At 37.5% G+C, this 20,654-nt stretch overlaps 2 protein-coding genes across 2 annotated transcripts; one reads left to right on the top strand and one right to left on the bottom strand.

Annotated features, from left to right (window-relative positions):
* Nucleotides 1-3,792: 3,792 nt before the first annotated feature.
* Nucleotides 3,793-10,160, bottom strand: LOC122968079 (dual specificity protein phosphatase 26). Its single transcript, XM_044333031.1, has 4 exons — nt 10,073-10,160; nt 9,453-9,636; nt 8,388-8,599; nt 3,793-6,891 (listed from the first exon to the last, which is right to left on the bottom strand). Exons 2-4 carry the CDS (start codon nt 9,629-9,631, stop codon nt 6,680-6,682), a joined length of 603 nt encoding a protein of 200 aa, XP_044188966.1. The 5' UTR covers nt 9,632-9,636; nt 10,073-10,160; the 3' UTR covers nt 3,793-6,679.
* A 1,978-nt stretch (nt 10,161-12,138) lies between these two features.
* ddx56 (DEAD (Asp-Glu-Ala-Asp) box helicase 56) lies at nt 12,139-19,358 on the top strand. Its single transcript, XM_044332983.1, has 14 exons — nt 12,139-12,261; nt 13,059-13,220; nt 13,617-13,771; nt 13,927-14,097; nt 14,707-14,797; nt 14,937-15,178; nt 16,217-16,363; nt 16,633-16,746; nt 16,829-16,923; nt 17,415-17,488; nt 17,702-17,791; nt 17,888-17,993; nt 18,083-18,189; nt 18,958-19,358. The coding sequence occupies exons 1-14, from the start codon at nt 12,154-12,156 to the stop codon at nt 19,033-19,035; spliced, it is 1,740 nt and encodes a 579-aa protein (XP_044188918.1). The 5' UTR covers nt 12,139-12,153; the 3' UTR covers nt 19,036-19,358.
* The last annotated feature ends 1,296 nt before the right edge of the window (nt 19,359-20,654 follow it).

Below are 20,654 nucleotides of genomic sequence, written 5' to 3'. Positions count from 1 at the left end.
AACAAAGTGGGAAATTAAGTCTAAAAAGGCTGTAACCCTGTAATCAAGGAAATGCGGCAGCGAGGGAGGAATGACTAGAACAATACTCTCAAGATTCACTCAGTAGCTCGTCTGGAGCTTTTGATTATATCACATGATATTCCTCAGCAGCTGTCATTGAATTGTAGATGTCTGAGCACTTTAAGAACATGTGATCAACATTTATGTTTCCTTGACAACTGACAAACGCAATCTGCTAATAAAGCTCATGGTTGAAAGCTCCAGAACAGCTACTGAATGGACCTGGAGGCTGCTGTTTCCAAGGTCAAGAAAAAACTTTGAAGCTACATTTTTAAGCCAACATGGACAAAAAGTCTTTGAAGTGTTCAACATTTTTTAAATTAGAAAATGTACAAATCCAAGATAACTCGTAAATTCTACCTCCTGATGAAGGTCATGATCGAAAGCTCCAGAGCAGCTACTGATAGATCTTTAGCTGAGATTGTTTTGTCAGTTTCTAAGGTCAAGAATGAACTTTGAAACGTCTGAGCCAAAATGGACGAGAAGTCCTTCATGTGCTCAGAAAAAAAAATGGAAATTTGATTATCTACAATCCCAAAACCACTGGGCACACTCTATCTGATGATGAAGGTTATGTGATATGCTTGAAAGCCTTGGAGCGGCTACTAATGGTCCTTGAGGTGAGGTTGTTTTGTCGGTTTCCAAGGTCAGGGTCATGAACTTTGAACATCAATAAAAAAATAATTTCTTGCTGACTTGAATAAACACATAAAAAGGAAATGATTAAAAATGAGACAATATAAAATACAGTTCAACAGCTCTGAGAGAAGGTTTTTTTTATTATTTCTGATTAAGTACAGAATTTATCAAAACAAAGTTATCAATGCTCAGTATTGTTCACGATAAAAACATAGAAACAAAAGTCCAAAAACCAACTTGAAGTACACAGATTAAGGCATCAACATCTCCTTTGCCAGTTTCTCCCTCAATGAACCTCAAAGAGAGTGATACAAAAATAAATTGAAAATAATTCCTATAGAAAGGTCTCTGTAAGAAAACAAAGATATTAATAAGAGAATATAAACAGGAATTGAGACCGACAACCAATCACGGCACAGTAAAACCACAAATACAAAACATACAGATCCAATACAGCAAAGGTAAAGATCATGATGGTTACAGAGGCCCTGTCCAGTAATGACACATGGATAGTTCCCTAGTTTATAAATGTTTCCTCTGTGTTTTCACTGAGCGGATTGAGGAAAGCTTCTGAAAAAAAAGGCAGATTCTGCTGTCAACAGGACGCTGTGATATGTAACAGAGTAAAGGGAGTCTCTGTTTTCCTGACACGACATGTAACAAGAGAGGAGTTTTGACGGGCTGATTCTGTACTTTGGGAGTAACTTCATACCTTCAGAATTCAATCCAAATATTGTAGAAAATGTGCCAATTTCAAATAACCAGGACCTCATGAAAATATCTTTCATGCTATAGGGATACAAGGGTCTAATGTGGCCCCTTGGGTCATCCATTGGTCCCCAAGTCGCCAGCTATGAGGCAAATATTCTAATACATAATGTCAAACGCAATGCAAACAAATCAGCTCTAAATTGACTCAACATAGTCTTGTCTGGATTGTTTGCTGCTCTGCCTTGCTTTCCAAGGCCACAGTGCAAAACACACTCAAAAAGAACAGTTTGACAATTTGGGAAATACACTTATTTGCTTTCCTTCCAAGAGTGAGATGAGATCATCAGTACCAATCTCACGTCTGTGCATTAAGTATGGAGCTAGAGCCAGGAGGTGATTAGCTTAGCTTAGCATAAAGACTAGAAGCAGGGGGAAACAGCTAGCCTTGCTCTGTCCAAAGGAGTGTTCAAATTTAGGGGAGAAGGGGGGTAGATGAAAAATATTCTCATTTTTCCGACGAGTGATCACGTTATCACACAATATCCATAAAATTTGTGTTAAATCACCATGAACGACGCAGTTTGGCTGATGTGAGGCGTCCCTATTTGCTACATCTAATCATAATTAGGACTTGGAAGTTGTCGTGAACTCCATTTACAAGTCGAAATCTCATAATCACAATAACTCCGATTTGACGTGAACACAGCATTAGCTCTCCAGAAAACACCTAAAGTTCGAGTTCGAGTTTGGCAAATAATCAACTATTATCCTCTTGCTTTTGTAATGCAGTAATGAAAGTTAGCCTTAAAGAAATTTAGGAATTGTACAACTGATAAGTTGTGAAGAAACTGGGTTATATCTTTGTATTTCTCTTTGTAATATTTGGTATAAGTCAGCAATAGCCTCTTTCTCTGTCCTTGTGAAGCTGTAGCAATAGCAATTAGCTATTCAGTTTGTTAAATCCATACAGAAATGTCTAAAGTTAATTTACGAGGAGTTTTGTGCTGTAAAAGCTCAGACATACTGTGTCGTAACGTAGCCAAATTCAACCACACATTAACCTAAAATAGTTGTTGCTAGAGGTTTGGTAATGTGGCCGGGGGCTGCTTGCAGAGCTAGTTGGTGAACGATTATAGCTGAAGAGTTAACGGCTAACATGCTAGCAAGTCGGGAACATGCTAGCACTAGCCAGGCACAATAGCTGTCTGAGCTTATTTCTATTTTGACTTTAAAGAGTTGTTTACTCCCGCTGACATTTTGTTCTCAGCTTGTACATCATTAAAGATTCAATTAACATTTATTAAATAGGGAAGAGTTGACAGTTGACAATTACTTACACATGCTAGCTGACAAGTTTGACAACAACTATGACAAGTTTTTACACATTTGTTCGTGTGTGAATTTAACAAACGAGATAATGTGTTAATTAGTGAGCTTTAGAGGTGTTGGCAGAAGTATTTTTTACTTTTGGACTTACTTGTTTCCCCTGCTTGCAGTCTTTAAACTAAGCTAAGCTAACCACCGCCCAACCACGCCTCACGTCCATACTAGCATGCCAACATGCAATTGAGAGTGGTATTGATCTTCTCATCTAATTCTCGGCAAAAAATTCAATAAGTGTATTTCCAAAAACGGTTGAACTATTCGTTTACATTTCTGACTGTACAAATCCACAAATCCATCTTTTTATATACATTCCGGCTGAGCAAAGTCGCCCAACTAATTTTCCTGCTTCTGTAATTTATCATGGTGTTGTTGAAACAGCACAGACAAAATCACAAAAAAACTGTGTTTCAGACATGATACTTGAGGTAATCATAACACACACAAGGGTATTAGAAGAGCTGGTTCATATTTCAGCATTGGATCGTCTATTGTTTTTCTCTAGCATGAGAACAAAAAGCCTCATTTTAACACCAAGACAAAAGAGCTTTGCGTACAGCACTGAACACTGTGCACTCTCCTGTCCTCTGGGCAGTTTGTAGCTTTTTGCAATGGCACATTTGTGGTATTTTTTTCTCCCACTGCATGTCTACTTTAAATAACTCTTGTGCTGGCATATTACATTATCACTTAAAGGACCAGTGTGTAGGATTTAGTGATATCTAGTGGTGAGGATGCAGATTGCAACCAACTGAATACTCCTCCCCTCCCCTTTCAAGTATGTAGGATAACCTACAGTGGCTGCAAAACTCACAAAAAACATGAAAGACCCTCTCTAGATCCAGTGTTTGGTTTGACTGTTCTGGGCTACTGTAGCAACATGGCGGTGCAACTCTGTGTAGATATAAAGGGCTCATTCTAAGGTAACGAAAACACAACGATTCTTATTTTCAGGTCATAATAGACTAATTAAAACATACTTATGAATATTATATTCCATTTCCACCAAGTCTGTTCCACTAGATGCTACTAAATTCTACACACTGCACCTTTAAGAGTGCTACTCTGAACAGTTAACACTGTAAAGTTGAAGTGATACACCAGACTGGAAGCTGTAATAACCTCATTTAGATTGTAAGTCTGTAGACTACTGGATGAATTTCAGTTCATCACACTCAAGATATCCCATAAAAAATCAACAAGGACCGTGATTATTTAAAATACATCAGATCGAAACAATACACTGAACTTGTTCGACACCCAATTGAAAATAAAAGTCGTATTATACAGTATACTGTATGTTGCTATTCACAAATCCTCCACAGATAATAATTGTGTACAGACTGTGACAACAACGTAATGCTAACCAACAGGCTACATAAGTGTGCTGGTTTAGACCTGGGCTACAACTAGAGCGCAACTTTTTCAGGGCACTTAATGACACTTACTGAATGTAAAAGAGTAAGTCGAGGGAAGACCTGCAAAGACTGAAACTATGGGGAAAAAATCACTGAGTGAGAATCTTATTTCCTATTCATTACAAAAGACAGCGAGGGTGTAATTTCTACTTTTCAAAATTCTAGTTTTATAGTTTCAGGTTGATTTTTTCTAACTCAAATCTGATCTAAAACATGATCCTCTTACTGTTCTGCCACCACAGTCCAGATGAGAGATATGAGTCGCCTCCAGATATTACCATACTCTCAGAGCAATAAGCTTAATGAGCAGCAACAACTGGTGCAACCAGTAATTAGTGGACTATATTTCCCTGTGTTTTGCCTCTCAGGCGACATACAGGCTGCCCTACATAGCTTGTTGGTGGAAGTTGATGGCTGTTGCAGCTGTATGCAGCCTAAAAAGAAGCCGGAGACACTATTGAGGGCTGAAAAAGTACCTCTGTAATCTGTATTTTTAGTGACAGTTAATACTCTCTTAAAAGACGATTGAATTAACCATCAATCAAAGATAAGATAGTTAAGCACAGAGCTCCTTATTATAAAGATGCAAATAAAAAATAATAATCTCTATCAAGGTCTAAACATGATGATAAGTATGGTTTTTATTTTATGTTATCCCACCATTATAATATGGAAAACACAATAACTAATTTCATCATAACTTCTTATAAGATTGATTTAAATGTAACTAAAAATACAGATTAAATTATATTTTACTGTAAAAAAAACAACAACAACATATATATTTTTACTTCATTGTAAAACACTGCACCTTGATCACTATATAAGAAAACAGTAGCACTAGGGATGAAACAATTAGTTGATTAATCAATTATTTCATCGACAGAAAATTGTCAACAATTTTGATAGTAGATTAATCATTTTAAAGTCATTTGTCAAGGTGATATGTCAAATATTCAGCGGTTCCAGTTTCTCGAATGTGAGGATTTGCTGCTTTTCACTGTTTTATATCTTTGTAAACTGAATATCTTTGGACTGGTTTTTGTAATAATTTGAAGATATTACACTGGTGGTACAAGGAGGCAGTGGCAATACTGTCATTAAATCAAAACAGTTAAAAAAAAACAAACATCTGCCATAGAGATTTAATCTATTTCCAATATAATTCAGATAATCTCAAGGCTGGAATCTTCTTGATACTAGCGCGGTGATCTGAGACATACACACGGACAAATTTCTAGATATTTTAAGAAAAAAATGCTCCAGAGATTAAACACTGATTCTGATAAAACTGTTCAGAAAGCTTTAAGTTTTCTGTAGTGTAGTTTCTCTAGTAGCTGTTGGTACAGTGGCAATATAAATAGGCTTCAGGTTAACTGGAATGGTCTGAAGTTTTACTCTTGTATATTAAGAGATTTTCAATGAGCAAATATCTTCTAAACCAGTGGTTCCCAACCATTCTGGCTTGCAACCCTTTATAGCCCAGTTATGCCTTCTTGGGACTCTCATCATATGTCTCTGAGCTGTAGGTCACCCAAAAACTGATGCTCCCATTTTGAGACATGATAGTTGATATTAGAGATGCAGACATTAATTACGGTCATCTCGTAACCACTCAGATTAACCATTGGAGGTTCAAACCCAGGATTGGGAACCACTGTTCTCAACTGTTCAATTATAATTTTGTAAATCCATCCTGGAAGATGGATCCATCCTCTGTTGCTCTTCTGAGGTTTCTTACTTTTTTCCTGTTAAAGGGTTTGTTGTTTTTTTTGCTGGGAGTTTTTCATTATAAAAATCAAAAGTCTTGGCCCGGTCACACCAGAAAGTAGCACATAAAGTGGTGCAACACAACCAATAAGCTACGATAACTTCCCCACTTTTAGACTTTCCGTTCCCTCAAAGAACATCACAGCCAAGACGATTGACAGAAAATTAACTGCCAACAATTTTGACAATTGTTTCAGCTTCTCAAATGTGAGGATTTAAAACTTAAAAACTGAAAATTAACTCTCTCTCTTGTTCCCTCAAAGACTTATCTATCCCTGTGATTGAATCCATCGATCGTGGCGTTGAAATCGTTTGACTTTGTTGCACAATTTCACCATTTTAAGTGCTGGTGTGACCGTGCCTTAAGGATAGAGGTCGTCACATGTTGTACAGATTGTAAAGCTCTTAGAGGCAAATTTGTGATAAATAAAATTTGATTCAAATTAATTCTTAAACATATGTGTGGGCCTTCATATCTTAAAGATTATGAGCTTCGGTGCTCATTTGTTTCAGAGGCTAAAAGACTAAATACGTATGATTAGAATTAATTAAGATACTGATCTCAGTCTGCCACAGTGTCAGAAACCGACAGGTTGCTCATATCTTGGTCCCGTTACCTCCTTTGGTGTAACCAGACTTGCTGCTACCTCAGGCTGTGTGTGTGTTGCGGGGGGGGGGGGGGGGGGGGAGGGGGTTTCTCAGCTCTGCGGTGACGTCTTACGACTCTCTCTCAGGATGCCGTCCAGGCCGTTGAGCTGGCGAAGGAAACCTCGGTTGGGGATGACGCCGCGGTGGTCTTTCACTGTTTTGATGGCTTCCACCAGGGTCAGGTTCTGTCTGATCATCAGGTAGGCCAGCACCAGCGTGGCCGAGCGGCTCACTCCCACGGTGCAGTGGACCAGCACCTTACCTACACACGGACCACAGTATGAACCAGTATGCTCTGGTCCAGATTTTTTCCACATGTGCACACATTTCTGCAGCCAGTAAAGTTCAGATTTAGCTAATTTATAACGTATAATAAGATTTACACATCAATTATAATGGTTTGCATCATATAAACTAATTCTTATTAAGAGATTAGTAAATATTTACACTAATATTAACAGGTGTAACTGACTCATAGCTGACTGAACCAGCTAACAAAGCTAACGTTAGCCTGCTAATACAGAACCAGTCAAATGTTTGGACAAACCGACTGATTCAAAGGTTTTTCTTCATTTTTACTATTTTCTACATTGTAAAACAATACTGAAGACATAAAAACTATGAAATAACAAATCTGAAATTATGTGAAACCAGAACATGTTTCATATTTAGATTCCTAAAAGTAGCCACTGTTGAATCTAAAATATGAAACACATTTTGCTTTGTTCAGCACTTTTTTACGACGTAAATCCATTCTGAACTGCATGAATACTTGAAACACACATATTTTTCCATGTATGCACATATAAAGAAAACAAAGTCATACTTGCATTTAAAAATCATGAACAGTTAAGTTTAATATTCAGCACCTAAAACTGTACTTTTTGGAGGTTCTGCTACAGTTTGAGATGCTATAGTGTCTTTCTGTTTCCATAGCTGATTGCTTTTGATTTGACAGCAACTGATTAACACATTACTTCAGTTTACATCTAGAAAATCACTAGTTTGAAACTAGCTAGTGGTCACTGAAAACTTAGATTTAGTGAAGGATCAATGATAAACTGATGCAACTCAATTCTGTTCTGTAAATATTCATTTTATCTTTCAGTGAAGTCGGTTGGGATCCAACAAAGACGATGGAATGAGTCTTAAAATCCATTCAAACATTTTTCATTAATATAAAGGGGCTACTGAGCAAAATCTCAGTGACTTCAGGGGTATTTGGGGGTTTTAATGACTTGAAGAGGATTTATATTCTACAATTTTCTAAGACAAAAAAAACCCCAAAAACCCCAATACAATTCCAGTTTTTTAATTACTTTTTTAAAAATTGGCAATTACCTTGATCTTGTTCCTGATTTTGAATGCATTTATTGTAAGTTGCTTTGGACATTACAAACAAATTACATATGGTTGATTTTTTAGAACTAAAATCTTTCAATTTATTATTTTCTGTTAAAAAAAATTTAATCACATTAAAATATTATATTAAGATTTATATTTTATCTACAGAAATATATCTTGGGAGATACAATTTACAGAAAATGTAACTTGAACAGTTAAACTAATGACTTAAGTGGAAATAAAGGTTCATTAATTATGTTTTTTGTGGCCAGTCAAAGATTTCTTTGGGGAAATCTGGATTCATGACCTCAGTATTTATAAAATCCTGGCTACAGCCTTGTTATTATATGCAATTATCAATATAATAAAGGTTTATGTGACCTTCAGGATTTACTTCATTATTCACAGACTGACCTCCACTCGTCAGGGCTTTATGGATGAACTCGGCAGCAGGATAGAAGTTGACGCTCATGTCGAAGGTCGGGGAGTCGTGAGCCTCGATGCCGTGATAAGTGATGCTCATCCCGGCGTAATATTCGGCCCCCCCACGCCACTTGCTCTGTGCACAGTTGAGGATGTGTGTAATACCGAGTTTGGCCAGTTCACGCCGATCTGATGCAATATCTCTGCAGAGAGGTGAGGTTTAAACAGTCAGACTGATTTTAACTTCTCTACATGTAGACGTTTACATCAGACTAATACTTTACAACTTCATGTTCCAGCTAATCAGATGAAGATTTGACACAATGGATAATATAACAAGCTTTTAAAATACAACACATTGTTAAAGATGAAACCAGTGGTTTCCAACCTTTTTGGCTTTTGACGTCTTACAAAAAGCTGTGTAGTCGGGGTTTTTCCCTCTAAACTTCTCACATGCTTTCATTTCAATAAATGTTCAAATGATCCAATATTTCAGCAAAAATCAAAGATTAGAGAAAAAGTCCAAAAACTGAAAACAGATTTGTGTATCAGAACTTTGTTTTTTCTTCTTTCCTCTCCCATTAATCATCTCACGACCCCTCAGATTTATCTGCTGACCCTTTGGAGGGGCCCGACCCCTAGGTTGGGAACCAGTGGACTAAACTAGCTAACTGTATATAAAGTAGTGTAAACTAGCTCCACCTCCAGCAGCTACAACAGTAACATGCTGCTCTAACACTGATGCTTCACTATTAATAATCTAATGATGTCATATATAATAATATATCAGTCAGAGGGACCAAACCACTACTTTTACTGCAATACTTTAACTACATCAAGCTCATAATACTTATGTACTTTTACTGTAGTAAACGTTTTCATGCAGGACTTTTACTTGTAATGGAGTATTTATACATTGTTGTATTGGTACTTTTCCTTAAATACCACCACTGTTAACTGTTAACTAGTGATTTGGTCACTTCTACAGCAGGAGTTATTGATCATGCATTATGTGTTGTGACCCTTAATATAAAAGTGTTACATGTAAACACTCACTGGTCTCCAATATAAAGTCGCGGCCACACTTCATCCGCATGGTTGCAGGCAGTTTTTCCGGTGCACAGCAGTCTCTCCAGCTCAGAGACGGTCAGGTTTGGGGAGACCCGTTCAGAGTCTTTTCGGTTCGGAGACCTGGAGCTGCTCCGGGACCGAGAGAACCGGGACATGAACGCCATTTAATCTGAGAAAAACAAAACAACCAAAATGAAATTAAAAAAATATTAGAAAATGAGTGATTTCTCTCAGGCATTATAGACAATAACAAAACAGAAGGATGGAAAAGACTAGAAATAAAGAGGACAGAAAATGATCCGTGGAGGAATAATTACAATAAAGAGAATAAAAAATCATTTTTGAAAGGAATATTTACAATAAAAGGAATAGAAAATGATTAATGGGGGGAACAATTACAATAAAAAGAAGAAAAATGATTTTTGGGGAATAATTACAGCCTCCATGGTTTGAATATCAGATTATATAACAAATATACCTGTAGCTTTATGTTGGTAAACAGTAAACTGAGTCTCTTTCGGAGATTGACGCTACGAACCTTTAAATAAAACATAAAATAAAGCCTCCAGACTGCGTGTTTTCCCCATGCTGGACGTTTTCTGTACCTGTTTTGTTGCTGTCCGTGTCTCAGTGCTGCTGCAGGGCGAGCTGCTCCGCGGCCATGTTGACTCATTTATTTGCTGTGGGAGGAGGAGGAGGAGGAGGAGGACGGATGGGATGAGGATGAGGATGAGGATGAGGAGACAGCCGCTGAGCATCCACCAGACGTCTTCACCTCCCGCTCCAGCATCCTCCCAATGTCTGAAACAGCTCTCCACACACACACACACGCGGATCAAGGTTTAATACAGAATAAAGAACTTTACTTCCCCGCTTCTTCTGTGTTGTATCAGTCTGCTGTTTCTGCTGAAATTATCGTGGCTATTTTTATAATTAATTAGTGGAGGATTGGTGGAGTGTGTGACGTTGATTCAGTCGCTGGTGGAGTTTGACGCCATCTGCTGGTTAATTAAGGAAGATTTATATAAGGTTAAAGGGTAAATTCACAGTTTATGGGGAACAAAATCCACAGTCCTGCACAAAAAAGCATTTAAAAGTAGATGTGAAGCTTATATGAGGCTTCAGCAGTCTGAGTTAGTCATATCAAGTGGATATCTGACACATTTACAGTCTTTTTAGCATCAAATTCCCTCTTTGTGTTTCCTCGGACAGTGTTTCCCTGTTGAGCTGCAGGTGGAAGAATAGTAACAAAAAGAGGAACTTTGGCATTAAAAAGACTGTAACGTTGAAAGATATCTACTTGATTTGACTCATTTGGACGCTGAAGCTTCATATTAGCTTCAGATAAACTTTTTAATACGTTAGTTTGTTTGAAACAACTCGAAAGACCAGAGGTGGAAGAAGTACTCAGATCCTTTACTTAAGTAAATACAGCAATGTAAAAATACTAGATTACAAGTCCGGCATTTAAAATCCTACTTGAGTAAAAGTACATAAGTCTTATAAGCCAAATTTATATAAGGACCTAATTATGTCCTACATGATTTTAGGTGCACAGACATGATTCTCAGTTGAAAGAGTAACATTCATAATAAAAGAAATGTATTCTACTTTGACTTCAAAATAAAAAGAAAAAAAATCACAAACTGAGAAACCAACTGAGCTACCATCAATTTCTATCGAGAGTAATGTGGCTTAAATCATCTCAAAAAGCTTTTTACAGTGCAAACATTCTTTTTAGTAATAATTTGTCTTTTTTTTCAAGCAAAATAAAAGCATATCAGACAAATCAGTCAATTAGTTTTGCTAAATGGGAGTTGCAAGGATATATATTATGAATAATTTTAAAATGGACTCATTAACCTTGATGGGAATCAATATTTTTAGGGAAACAATCAAGCTTTCTTCCAATACACAGAAAAAAAGAACTCAAAAAGAATTTTCCTGAAGTCTGAGTCTATATTGTTAATGAATTACATCTCTTATATGGCTGTTGTTACAAGATTTATTTAAAGTGTGACGTTCTGTTCATTGTAATCTTAACCCTTACATACTGTTTATAGTTTGACCCTTCACAATATGGAGTCATTTTATACACTGCTCAACTATCCCGTTATAATTAGTCACTATACCAAATTTTGAACCACAAATGTATTTTGCACCCATATATATGTTATCAGTCATTAATAAATTGGTGATTAATCCTTCATTTATGTTTCAGAGAGCAGAGAGAGTGTTTTCTTTAGATCTGACACTATTCATTTACTTACTTTAACAGTTACACTATATTGTGTCAAGGTCCCCACTGAACTCTGTCCTGACACACACACATGACAATCTATAGTTTCACTGTTTCTAGATTCCCAAAAACCACTCTTCACCTTGATTTGACCCTCTCTGGTCACTTTAAAATCCCTTTAAGTAAATACGGGTCAAATGTGACCCAAAACACACTCTACATGCAAAAATTTATACCAGCTGCACAGAAATTAATACTTTTTAAATATTTCCATTTTTGTATATTCTGGACCACTTAAGGAAAAAGTCATCAAATTTCAGGCTTTAAAAAAATGTAATTTAGGGTGTTTATATTGCTTTCAAATGTCAAAATGGGTCAAATTTGACCTGAACAGTACGTGAGTGTTAGAGAAGAGTCGGAGCTTGAGAAGCAGTACTTGAAGGCACCATGACGTCACATCCTCGCGACGCACATGTGAGTGTAGTGCGAGGAGGAGAGATGGCTGCCGACAGGCTGCAGTTTCATGAAATGGGCTTAGACGACCGTCTGTTAAAGGTAACAAACCGCTCGACATTTTCTTTAAATGTGGAATAAAATGTTGGAGAAGCGACGAAGCTTCAGCTGGAGAGAAAACACCGCAGAGAAGCGAAGAAAAGTCGATAGAAACAACTGAAGTTACAGGAGGAGCTAACGGAGCAGCGTGTTTCTACAACTGTTTACTGAAGATTAGATATTAACATTAAAACCAGCTCAGTTTTATATACATAACATAGTTTATATCCTCCTCAGGGTGACATAAATAAACATTTTATTTTGTGGTTGTAGTCACTGAAACCAGTTTAATAGTTTTAGTTTAATGTAACATTGTCTATCTCGAAATTAACATTAAAGGACGAGTTCACAGTTGTTCAAGTGTGTCTTAAAACAACAGTCAGGAGCCCAAATGAACAGTGAAACATGTTTTTCTAGCTGTAATCATTCCTCCTGTTCATACTGACCATTAGAAGATCCCTTCATAATGCACTTACAATGGAAGTGATGGGGGACAAAATCCACAGTCCTCCTTCTGTGCAAAAATGTAATTAAAATTTTATCTGAAGCTTAAAATCTAAATCTGCAAAGTAACTGAGCTGTCAGATAAATGTAGTGGAGCAGAAGTATAAAGTTGCATAAAATGGAAATACTCAAGTATAAGTACCTCAAAATTGTACTTAAGTACTTGCTTAAATATACTTAATTACATTTACACCAATCAGAGAAATGTCAGTACAGTAAAGTGAAGCTGTTATAATTAGTTTAACCAGCTGTTTTACTGCCCTGTGTGATGGATCGCTGTGATCTTCCTGCATCAGGCGGTGGCAGATCTGGGTTGGTCCCAGCCGACTCTGATCCAGGAGAAGGCCATCCCGTTGGCTCTGGAGGGGAAAGACCTCTTGGCTCGAGCCCGGACCGGATCTGGAAAGACGGCAGCTTATGCTGTTCCTGTTATACAGAGAATCCTGACGTCCAAACAGGTGAGGACGACACAGAGAGAGAGAGAGAGAGAGAGAGAGGAGGTCCTTCACGAAGGTTTATTATGGAACAGGATCACAGATCAATTTTACTTTAGTCAACAGGTTGTTCTTGTTGCAGTGAGGCGCTGTTGGGTTTAAGGTTAGAGGGCGTTAGTAGTAGTATTATTATTGTTATTTTGAATTATGGTGATGTGTTTTTGGATTTTAGGATTTTATTGTTTAGCTTTATGCTGAATGTTTATTTTAAGTTTATTTCCCAGAAGTGAAAACAGAAAACAAAACTGATGTCATGATTCAAAGCTGGTGGCGTCTCTGTGATGATGATGATGTACATTTCGCGTGTGTGGATCCTCTTCATCCTCCTGACCTCTCACCTTTTGTGTTGGGTGTCTTCAGAGCGTTCGTGAGCAGGATGTGAGAGCTCTGATCCTGGTTCCCACCAAAGAACTGGGTCAGCAGGTCCAGACCATGATGAGACAGTTAACGGCTTTCTGCTCGAGAGACGTCCGAGTGGCCGACATCTCCGGCAAAGCTGACCTGTCGGCGCAGAGGTCAGTCAGAGGCTCTAACCCTGACCCACATACTCTACTTTATATACATGTTCACAATAACTTATAAAACTCTCATAATTAAAGTGATGTCATGTGTGAAATGTAACTAGAGGTGATGATGAGTGTGGTTTATGTTGTTTATTGTGTTTGAACAGGCCGATCTTGATGGAGAAGCCTGACGTGGTCGTGGGGACGCCGTCCCGCGTGCTGGCCCACCTCAACGCCCAGAACCTGGTCCTGCACTCGTCCCTGGAGACGCTGGTGGTGGACGAGGCCGACCTGCTCTTCTCCTTTGGCTTCGAGGCCGATCTGAAGAACTTGTTGTGGTGAGAAAAACAAACAGACGTTTTACCAGCATCTTTAAAGAAGTTACTTCATTTAACTTTAGTTTAATTACTCACCAGAAGGATCAGGGTCCCGTTTAGGGTTGTCATGGTGATTCAGGGAGGCTCAACAGCACAACATTAGCACCGTTTTTAGGTATATTAGTTTGATTATGTGTCTGAAGCAGCAGCACCTGATAAACAAGGAAAACATTTTAAATCATGTTGTGGCAGGGAAACAACAGCTGAGTCTCCTGAAACCTGAGATTTATGAATGAACGCCGTGTTTGACACGATCGTCGCAACAAAAGATAAAACAGTTGCAAACTTTCCTGAGTTGTAAAATCTTGCCTGTGAGTGTTATAAACTGCTATGAAGCATTTTAGCATGTGCTAAGTGTTTAAACGCATTAAACCGTAGCTTTAACTGGGACTTCCTGGATCGTATTTCATTGTCTCACTGGTACCTTAAACATGTCATCGCCACCGCAGCACTTTGCATTGTTTTAACATGTTTTCAGCCTGGATGCAGCTGCACATCTTCTGCATCTATTATAGGTTCGTATTTACATGTAAATATAATCTAAACATGATCTGTTCTGTCTTTTAACAGCCATTTGCCGAAAATCTATCAGTCGTTCCTGATGTCGGCGACTCTCACCGAGGACGTTCAGGCCTTAAAGGAGCTGCTGCTGCACAACCCTGTAATGACATGTTCACATTAACGTTCATAGTCCTGCTGATGTTACAAACATAACAAACAGCTGCAGGTGTCTGTTTCTGTTGGACACTGATGATAGTAGAAGCTGCGTTGTATTGATCCGTGTGTGTGTGTCGTCTCAGGTGATCCTGAAGCTGCAGGGCTCTCAGCTGCCGGACAGCAACCAGCTGCAGCAGTACAGCCTCAAGTGTGAGGAAGAGGACAAGTTCCTTCTCATCTACACGCTGCTGAAGCTGCGGCTGGTTCAGGGGAAGACGCTGGTGTTCGTCGGAGCCGTGGACAGATGTTACAGACTCAAACTCTTCCTGGAACAGTTCAGTATTCCCGCCTGCGTCCTCAACTCGGAGCTGCCCGTCCACTCCAGGTGAGAGGAAGCTGAATCTGTTAGATAAATAATAAACGTTTGTTTTGTTTGTTCACTTTGTGTTCATCAGATTCTCTCACAGCAGATACTTCACTGCTGTTTATTCTCAAATAAAAAAGGACTAACAAGCAATTCATAACTTTTGTCTCTATGTATTTTGTAGTTTTGTGTTGAGTTACCATCTCTCTGTTTTATTCATCGTAACGTAACTTTATTCATATATCATGTGGAGACAAGCTGAGAAAACCAGGTGAAAGTGTAGATGTGGAGCTTTAACACAGTGTCTCATTTATATCTGCAGAACATAAAACTTGTTTTACAGAAATGTGAAAACATTTTACAGCTGCATAAACATACTTTCAATGAAAAAAGGCACAAAAACGAGTTAAAATCACTTGTAAATAGAAAGTATAAATAACTATAGTTTGATTTTTCTTACATATTTCTGCTGTATTTGTGTTTATGAATAGTGAAACAATATTTTTTACAACCTTGAACTGTATAATAATGTTTTCAGTGTACATTTTTACAGTTACGTGTGTAATTTTTCTTGTATTTGGCTTCCTGGTGGTTTTTGACAGAATAATAAGTTGGACTTCTTGCTGAGTTTGTGCTGAAAAAATGAATCTATACATGTGGGATGAGGACAATTATTTAAAGATGCTAAACAAAGACAAAAATGCATTTAAAGTCTGTAATAATGAACCAAAATGAACTCTGGTTACAGACGACTGAGACGTTTACAACAACCTGCAGTTAATTTTACCAGAAAAAAGCTTCTTCTTCTAGATTCACAGAGTCACAATAAAAAGTATATTTATGCCAGTTAATTGGTAATTATGTCAGTTATATTCAACAATACAGAATATTTAATACTAAAGTATTTAAAACGAGTTATTTAGACTCCATTTATCCTCCCTGTTCATGTCTTACAGTGTAAATATAACGAGTACAGTCGTACAACACGGTGTGACGTGTTATTTGTTTTCCTTCCTGTTCATGTCGGCGTTTCTTCTTCTTCTTCTTCTTGTGTTTCAGGTGTCACATCATCACTCAGTTCAATCAGGGCTTTTATGACTACATCATCGCCACGGACGAGCAGAGTTTAGCCGACCCGACGGCCGCTCCTCAGACCGCCGCAGGAAAAGGGAAGAAGAAGAAGAAGACCGCAGAGAGAGGAGGGAAGTGAGTAAATGATTTTCTTTACGTGGATCATACTGATGTTCATCAGTTTGTCCTACAATCCTTCCAAAGTGTTTCCCTTTACGGCCTGAGTTGCATCGTGGGTTGTTTGTAGCGAGTTTCTATCAGTCTGTTTTTTTTAATTAATTTATTTATTAGTTGACAAACAGACACAGAGATGATATTTTTATCGTCTTCTACAGTTTTCTTAAAGAGTTTCTGTGGATCTTTGGTGACATTTTGACTTTTAACGTCTGCTAAATGTTTTAAAGGACGAAGGATAAAGAGTACGGCGTCTCCAGAGGCGTCGACTTCCAAAATGTCGCCAACGTCATCAACTTTGATTTCCCCACGACCGTCGAGTCCTACATCCATCGAGTCGGAAGGTAAAAGCTTCTCTCAGTTGTTTATGAAGGCTGGTCGGTAACTTCAGCTGTGATATTAATGGTTATATGTTTGATCGTGTAGAACGGCGAGAGCAGACAACCCCGGCACCGCTCTGTCCTTCATCTCTCACACTGAGCTCGCTCTGCTGTCCGAGGTGGAGGAGGCTCTCACAGGAGGTAAAACATACAAAAAGTACTCAGTTGTACTATAATCAGGTTTATTTGTGGTTACATAACCCCATTTAAAGTCACTGCTAGAGCTGCAACTCATGATTATTCTCATTATCATTTAATCTGTTGATTATTTTCTTGATTAATTGAATTCTAGATGAGGTGTTAAGTCCATAAAATGGTGAAAAATGTCGATCAGTGTCTCTCAAAGCCCAAGATGTCGTCCTCAAATGTCCACAATCCCAAATATATTCAATTTACTGTCATAGAAGATTAAAGAAAACAGAAATGATTCATATTTGAGAAGCTGGAATCAGAGAATTTGGGTTTTTTTCTTAAAAATGACTCAAGATGTTTAATTGATTGTCAAAATAGTTGGCAACTAATTGATCAATAGACTAATCGTTGCAGCTCTGGTCTCCACATATATGGAAATAATCATGATTTAATTTGCCGTTAATAAGAATGTGTTTCATTTATGTTTTCTGTGTTTTTAGAAAACGCTGATTCTGCTCTGAAACCGTATCAGTTTAAGATGGAGGAGATCGAAGGCTTCAGGTACAGGTGCAGGGTGAGTAACGTCCTCACAAACACAGACGTGTTTATGTTTATAGTGTTCATTAGAAAAGTTAAGAACATTTAATGAAGTACTTTAAGTTTTCTTTTGCATTTAATTAAAACCCGTTTTTATCTTTGTCGTGCTGCATTTCCACTTGAATCTTCATGTCAACACTGCTGAATACTGTGAATGTTTGGATGATCAATAGTTCTGTTTTGTTCCCAGGATGCAATGCGTTCAGTGACGAAGCAGGCGGTGAGGGAGGCCAGACTGAAGGAGATCAAGCAGGAGCTGCTCAATTCAGAAAAACTCAAGGTGACTGATCCTCACTGATCTACACACACGTTCTGTATATAAATAATAATAATATCATATATATAAACATCGACTGTACATTCTGCTGTCACTCAGACGTATTTTGACGACAACCCCAGAGATCTGCAGCTGCTCAGACACGACAAAGATCTCCATCCTGCTGTCGTCAAACCTCACCTGAAGAACGTTCCCGAGTACCTCAGTAAGACACACGTTTCCCACGTCAGCAGTAAATCACGGGTACATATATGTCCGTCATTTGTAACGTTCATTTTCACTGATTTCTTCCAGTTCCTGAGACGCTGAGAGGAGCGGTGAATCCTCTGCTGAGCAGGAGGAGGAGAAAGAAGAAAGATAAACCGAAACCAGAAGGAGGAGTCGTCAAGACCAGTTTCAAGGTGAGACTCAGAGAAAGATGTAAACAGGTGGTTAAAATAGACAGAAAAGACACACAAGTGACCTTGGTTTTCACTGAGAAACGGAGATTTTACAAGTAAAACATTTTAATTTATAACTAACCAGCAGTATGATGAGTTCTTGTATGAAAAGTCATAGAAAGTAAACAGTGATTTGTTCATTACTGGGAGGTTACAGCAGTGTTAACATCATACCATTATTACAAGCTCATGATTTAAAAAAAGGTATTTATATATATCTGTAAAGATTTGTATATATTTCTATACTTTCACATTCCTGAGATATATTGTTAGATTAATGTTAATATCTAACAAGAGTTGAAACGATTAATGAAGTCTACTTTAATAATAAGTTACAAGTAATTGTTTAGGAACAGATGTGAATATTTTCCAGTTTTCTTAGTTTTATTTGATAGTAAATTGAATATTTTGGGGTTTTGACAGTCAACATGGACTCTGGGAAACTGAGTCGGGCACTTTTTGTTTTCTGACATTTTATAAATCAAACAGTTAAAGGATTTATTGAGGAAGGAATCAGTTGATTCATCTGTAATGAAAACAGATTTCCTCTCTGTATAATTTTTCTTTCAAGTCTATTAAGTACTTTTTGCATTTGTGTCCATAAATTTGAGTTTCCTCTGTTTTTTATGAGTGTTAGCTGGTCTGTGTTGATATATTTTATAATTAGAAGTATGAATAACTGAAGTGATATATTAGATATTAATACAATAATTGCTTCTGTCGTTGTAGAAGAACATTCAGGGGAAGAACCCGCTGAAGAGTTTCCGTTACACCGGAGGAAGAAACAGAAAAGGCAAAAGCAGCTAGTCGTAGCTGCTGCTGCTGTTCACATGACTGTATCAGACCTGGATGATTTCACTGTGCAGAGACTTTATCTGCAGCTCTGTTGGGTCGACAGTATAAACTATACAGCATGAACTCTGGATGTGACCTGTTGAAGCTGTTTGGGCCAACGACAAAATGGACTACGAGCTCTGACTTACGTGGACTTCGGAGGAAAACGCAAGACGGATTTTTCAAATCCAGAAAGATTATGAGAGGAATAAAGTGTCTTTATTATCTGTTTCTTTAATTCTTCTGTTCTGGAAACATTGAAAATGTTTATTAAAATAAAATGATTTCTTCTCAAACTCGAGTATTTGTATTGTAGTTCCATTGGGTTATGTTTACAGTGCTAACATGCTAATGTGTAGCACTTTAGTGTGTTAGCATGCTAACATTTGCTAATTAGCGCTAAACACAAAGTGCAGTAGAGGCTGATGGATCATTCGTTCTGCAGACATTTGGTCATGAATCAAACACAAAAACTAAAATTTTGATGTTATGACACTGGAAGAAAAGTCTGAGGATCAATAAAGTTATTACGACTGATTCTGAGGGAAATTTCCATCTAATACTGAAGATATTTCACTCTAAAGTCAGCAGGATTCATCCTCTGGGGAACATGAATGTCTATACAAATAAATATTTAACAAACAAATATTTCATCACAATCCATGAAGTTTTTGTTCCAGACTGAATTTTTTCATCCTCCAATCAGAATAACACACAAGGCGTCGTTATCTTGCATAAAATCTCTGCTTGTAGTCTTTTGTCTTAACTCACCTTAAATCTCAGTTTAACACTTATGATGCAGGATCTGTGACATCACAACTAGTTTTTAGCCAATCGTGGTCCAGTGTGCAACTTACACAAGTGTGATGTGGAAACTCGAAGCCTCCGGTGCACAAACACTGAGACTTTACAGTGAAGGAGGAAACATCTGGTGTCCAGCAGGAAAACTTAAGAAATGAAACATATTTGTATATTCAGAGATTCTCTACTTTATAATAAGAGAAGAAGAGTAGATGTCATTTTAAAAACTTTCAAACAGGTAATTGAACTTTTTTGAGGAAAAACCAAATTATTATTTGAAGTATTTTCATGTCTTAAGACTGGAGCTGCAACAATTAGTCGATAGACAAAAAATCAATCAGCAGCTATTTTGATAACTAATCGTTTTTAATTTTTAATACTTTTTAAAGCAAAAACGCCATTTTTTCTTCTAAAAGGTGATCATTTAATACATTTATTTGCCAAACATGATAGTAAACTGAATATATTTGGTTTTTGGACTGTTGGTAGGACACAAAAAGAATGTCTGAAGACGTCACTTTTGACTTAAAACAGTCATTTTTCACTCTTTTCTGACATTTTAAAGACCAAACTATCAACCAAGAAAGTACATGTCAGTTGATGAGTTAGTTACATGTCAGGAGGGGATCTTTAAAGTTAATGTTCACCTCAAACAGTGGAGTTTGGTTTGTGTCACTCAGTATATCAGATAATCACACTGGTTCACAATAATTCATAAACCTACTACCAACTGTTTTATCTCCTTTTAACAGTTTTTCCTTTATAATCCACAGTGGAAAGTTGTTATTTTT

Source organism: Thunnus albacares, chromosome 18 (genome assembly GCF_914725855.1).
Source record: "Thunnus albacares chromosome 18, fThuAlb1.1, whole genome shotgun sequence".
In the NCBI taxonomy this organism is placed as follows: Eukaryota; Metazoa; Chordata; class Actinopteri; order Scombriformes; family Scombridae; genus Thunnus; species Thunnus albacares.
Note: the sequence above shows the minus strand (reverse complement) of the source record. Positions and strands in the feature narration are given on the sequence as shown.

Excerpts from the sequence above, each read along its gene's own strand:
- ddx56 (XM_044332983.1), top strand. The coding sequence starts at position 12,154 with ATGACGTCACATCCTCGCGACGCACATGTGAGTGTAGTGCGAGGAGGA. Across the intron at positions 16,747-16,828 it reads TACATCCATCGAGTCGGAAG|AACGGCGAGAGCAGACAACC; the intron begins GTAAAAGCTTCT and ends TTGATCGTGTAG. Across the intron at positions 17,994-18,082 it reads GAACGTTCCCGAGTACCTCA|TTCCTGAGACGCTGAGAGGA; the intron begins GTAAGACACACG and ends GATTTCTTCCAG.
- LOC122968079 (XM_044333031.1), bottom strand. The coding sequence starts at position 9,631 with ATGGCGTTCATGTCCCGGTTCTCTCGGTCCCGGAGCAGCTCCAGGTCT. Across the intron at positions 8,600-9,452 it reads CGACTTTATATTGGAGACCA|AGATATTGCATCAGATCGGC; the intron begins GTGAGTGTTTAC and ends ACCTCTCTGCAG. Across the intron at positions 6,892-8,387 it reads TAAAGCCCTGACGAGTGGAG|GTAAGGTGCTGGTCCACTGC; the intron begins GTCAGTCTGTGA and ends GTCCGTGTGTAG.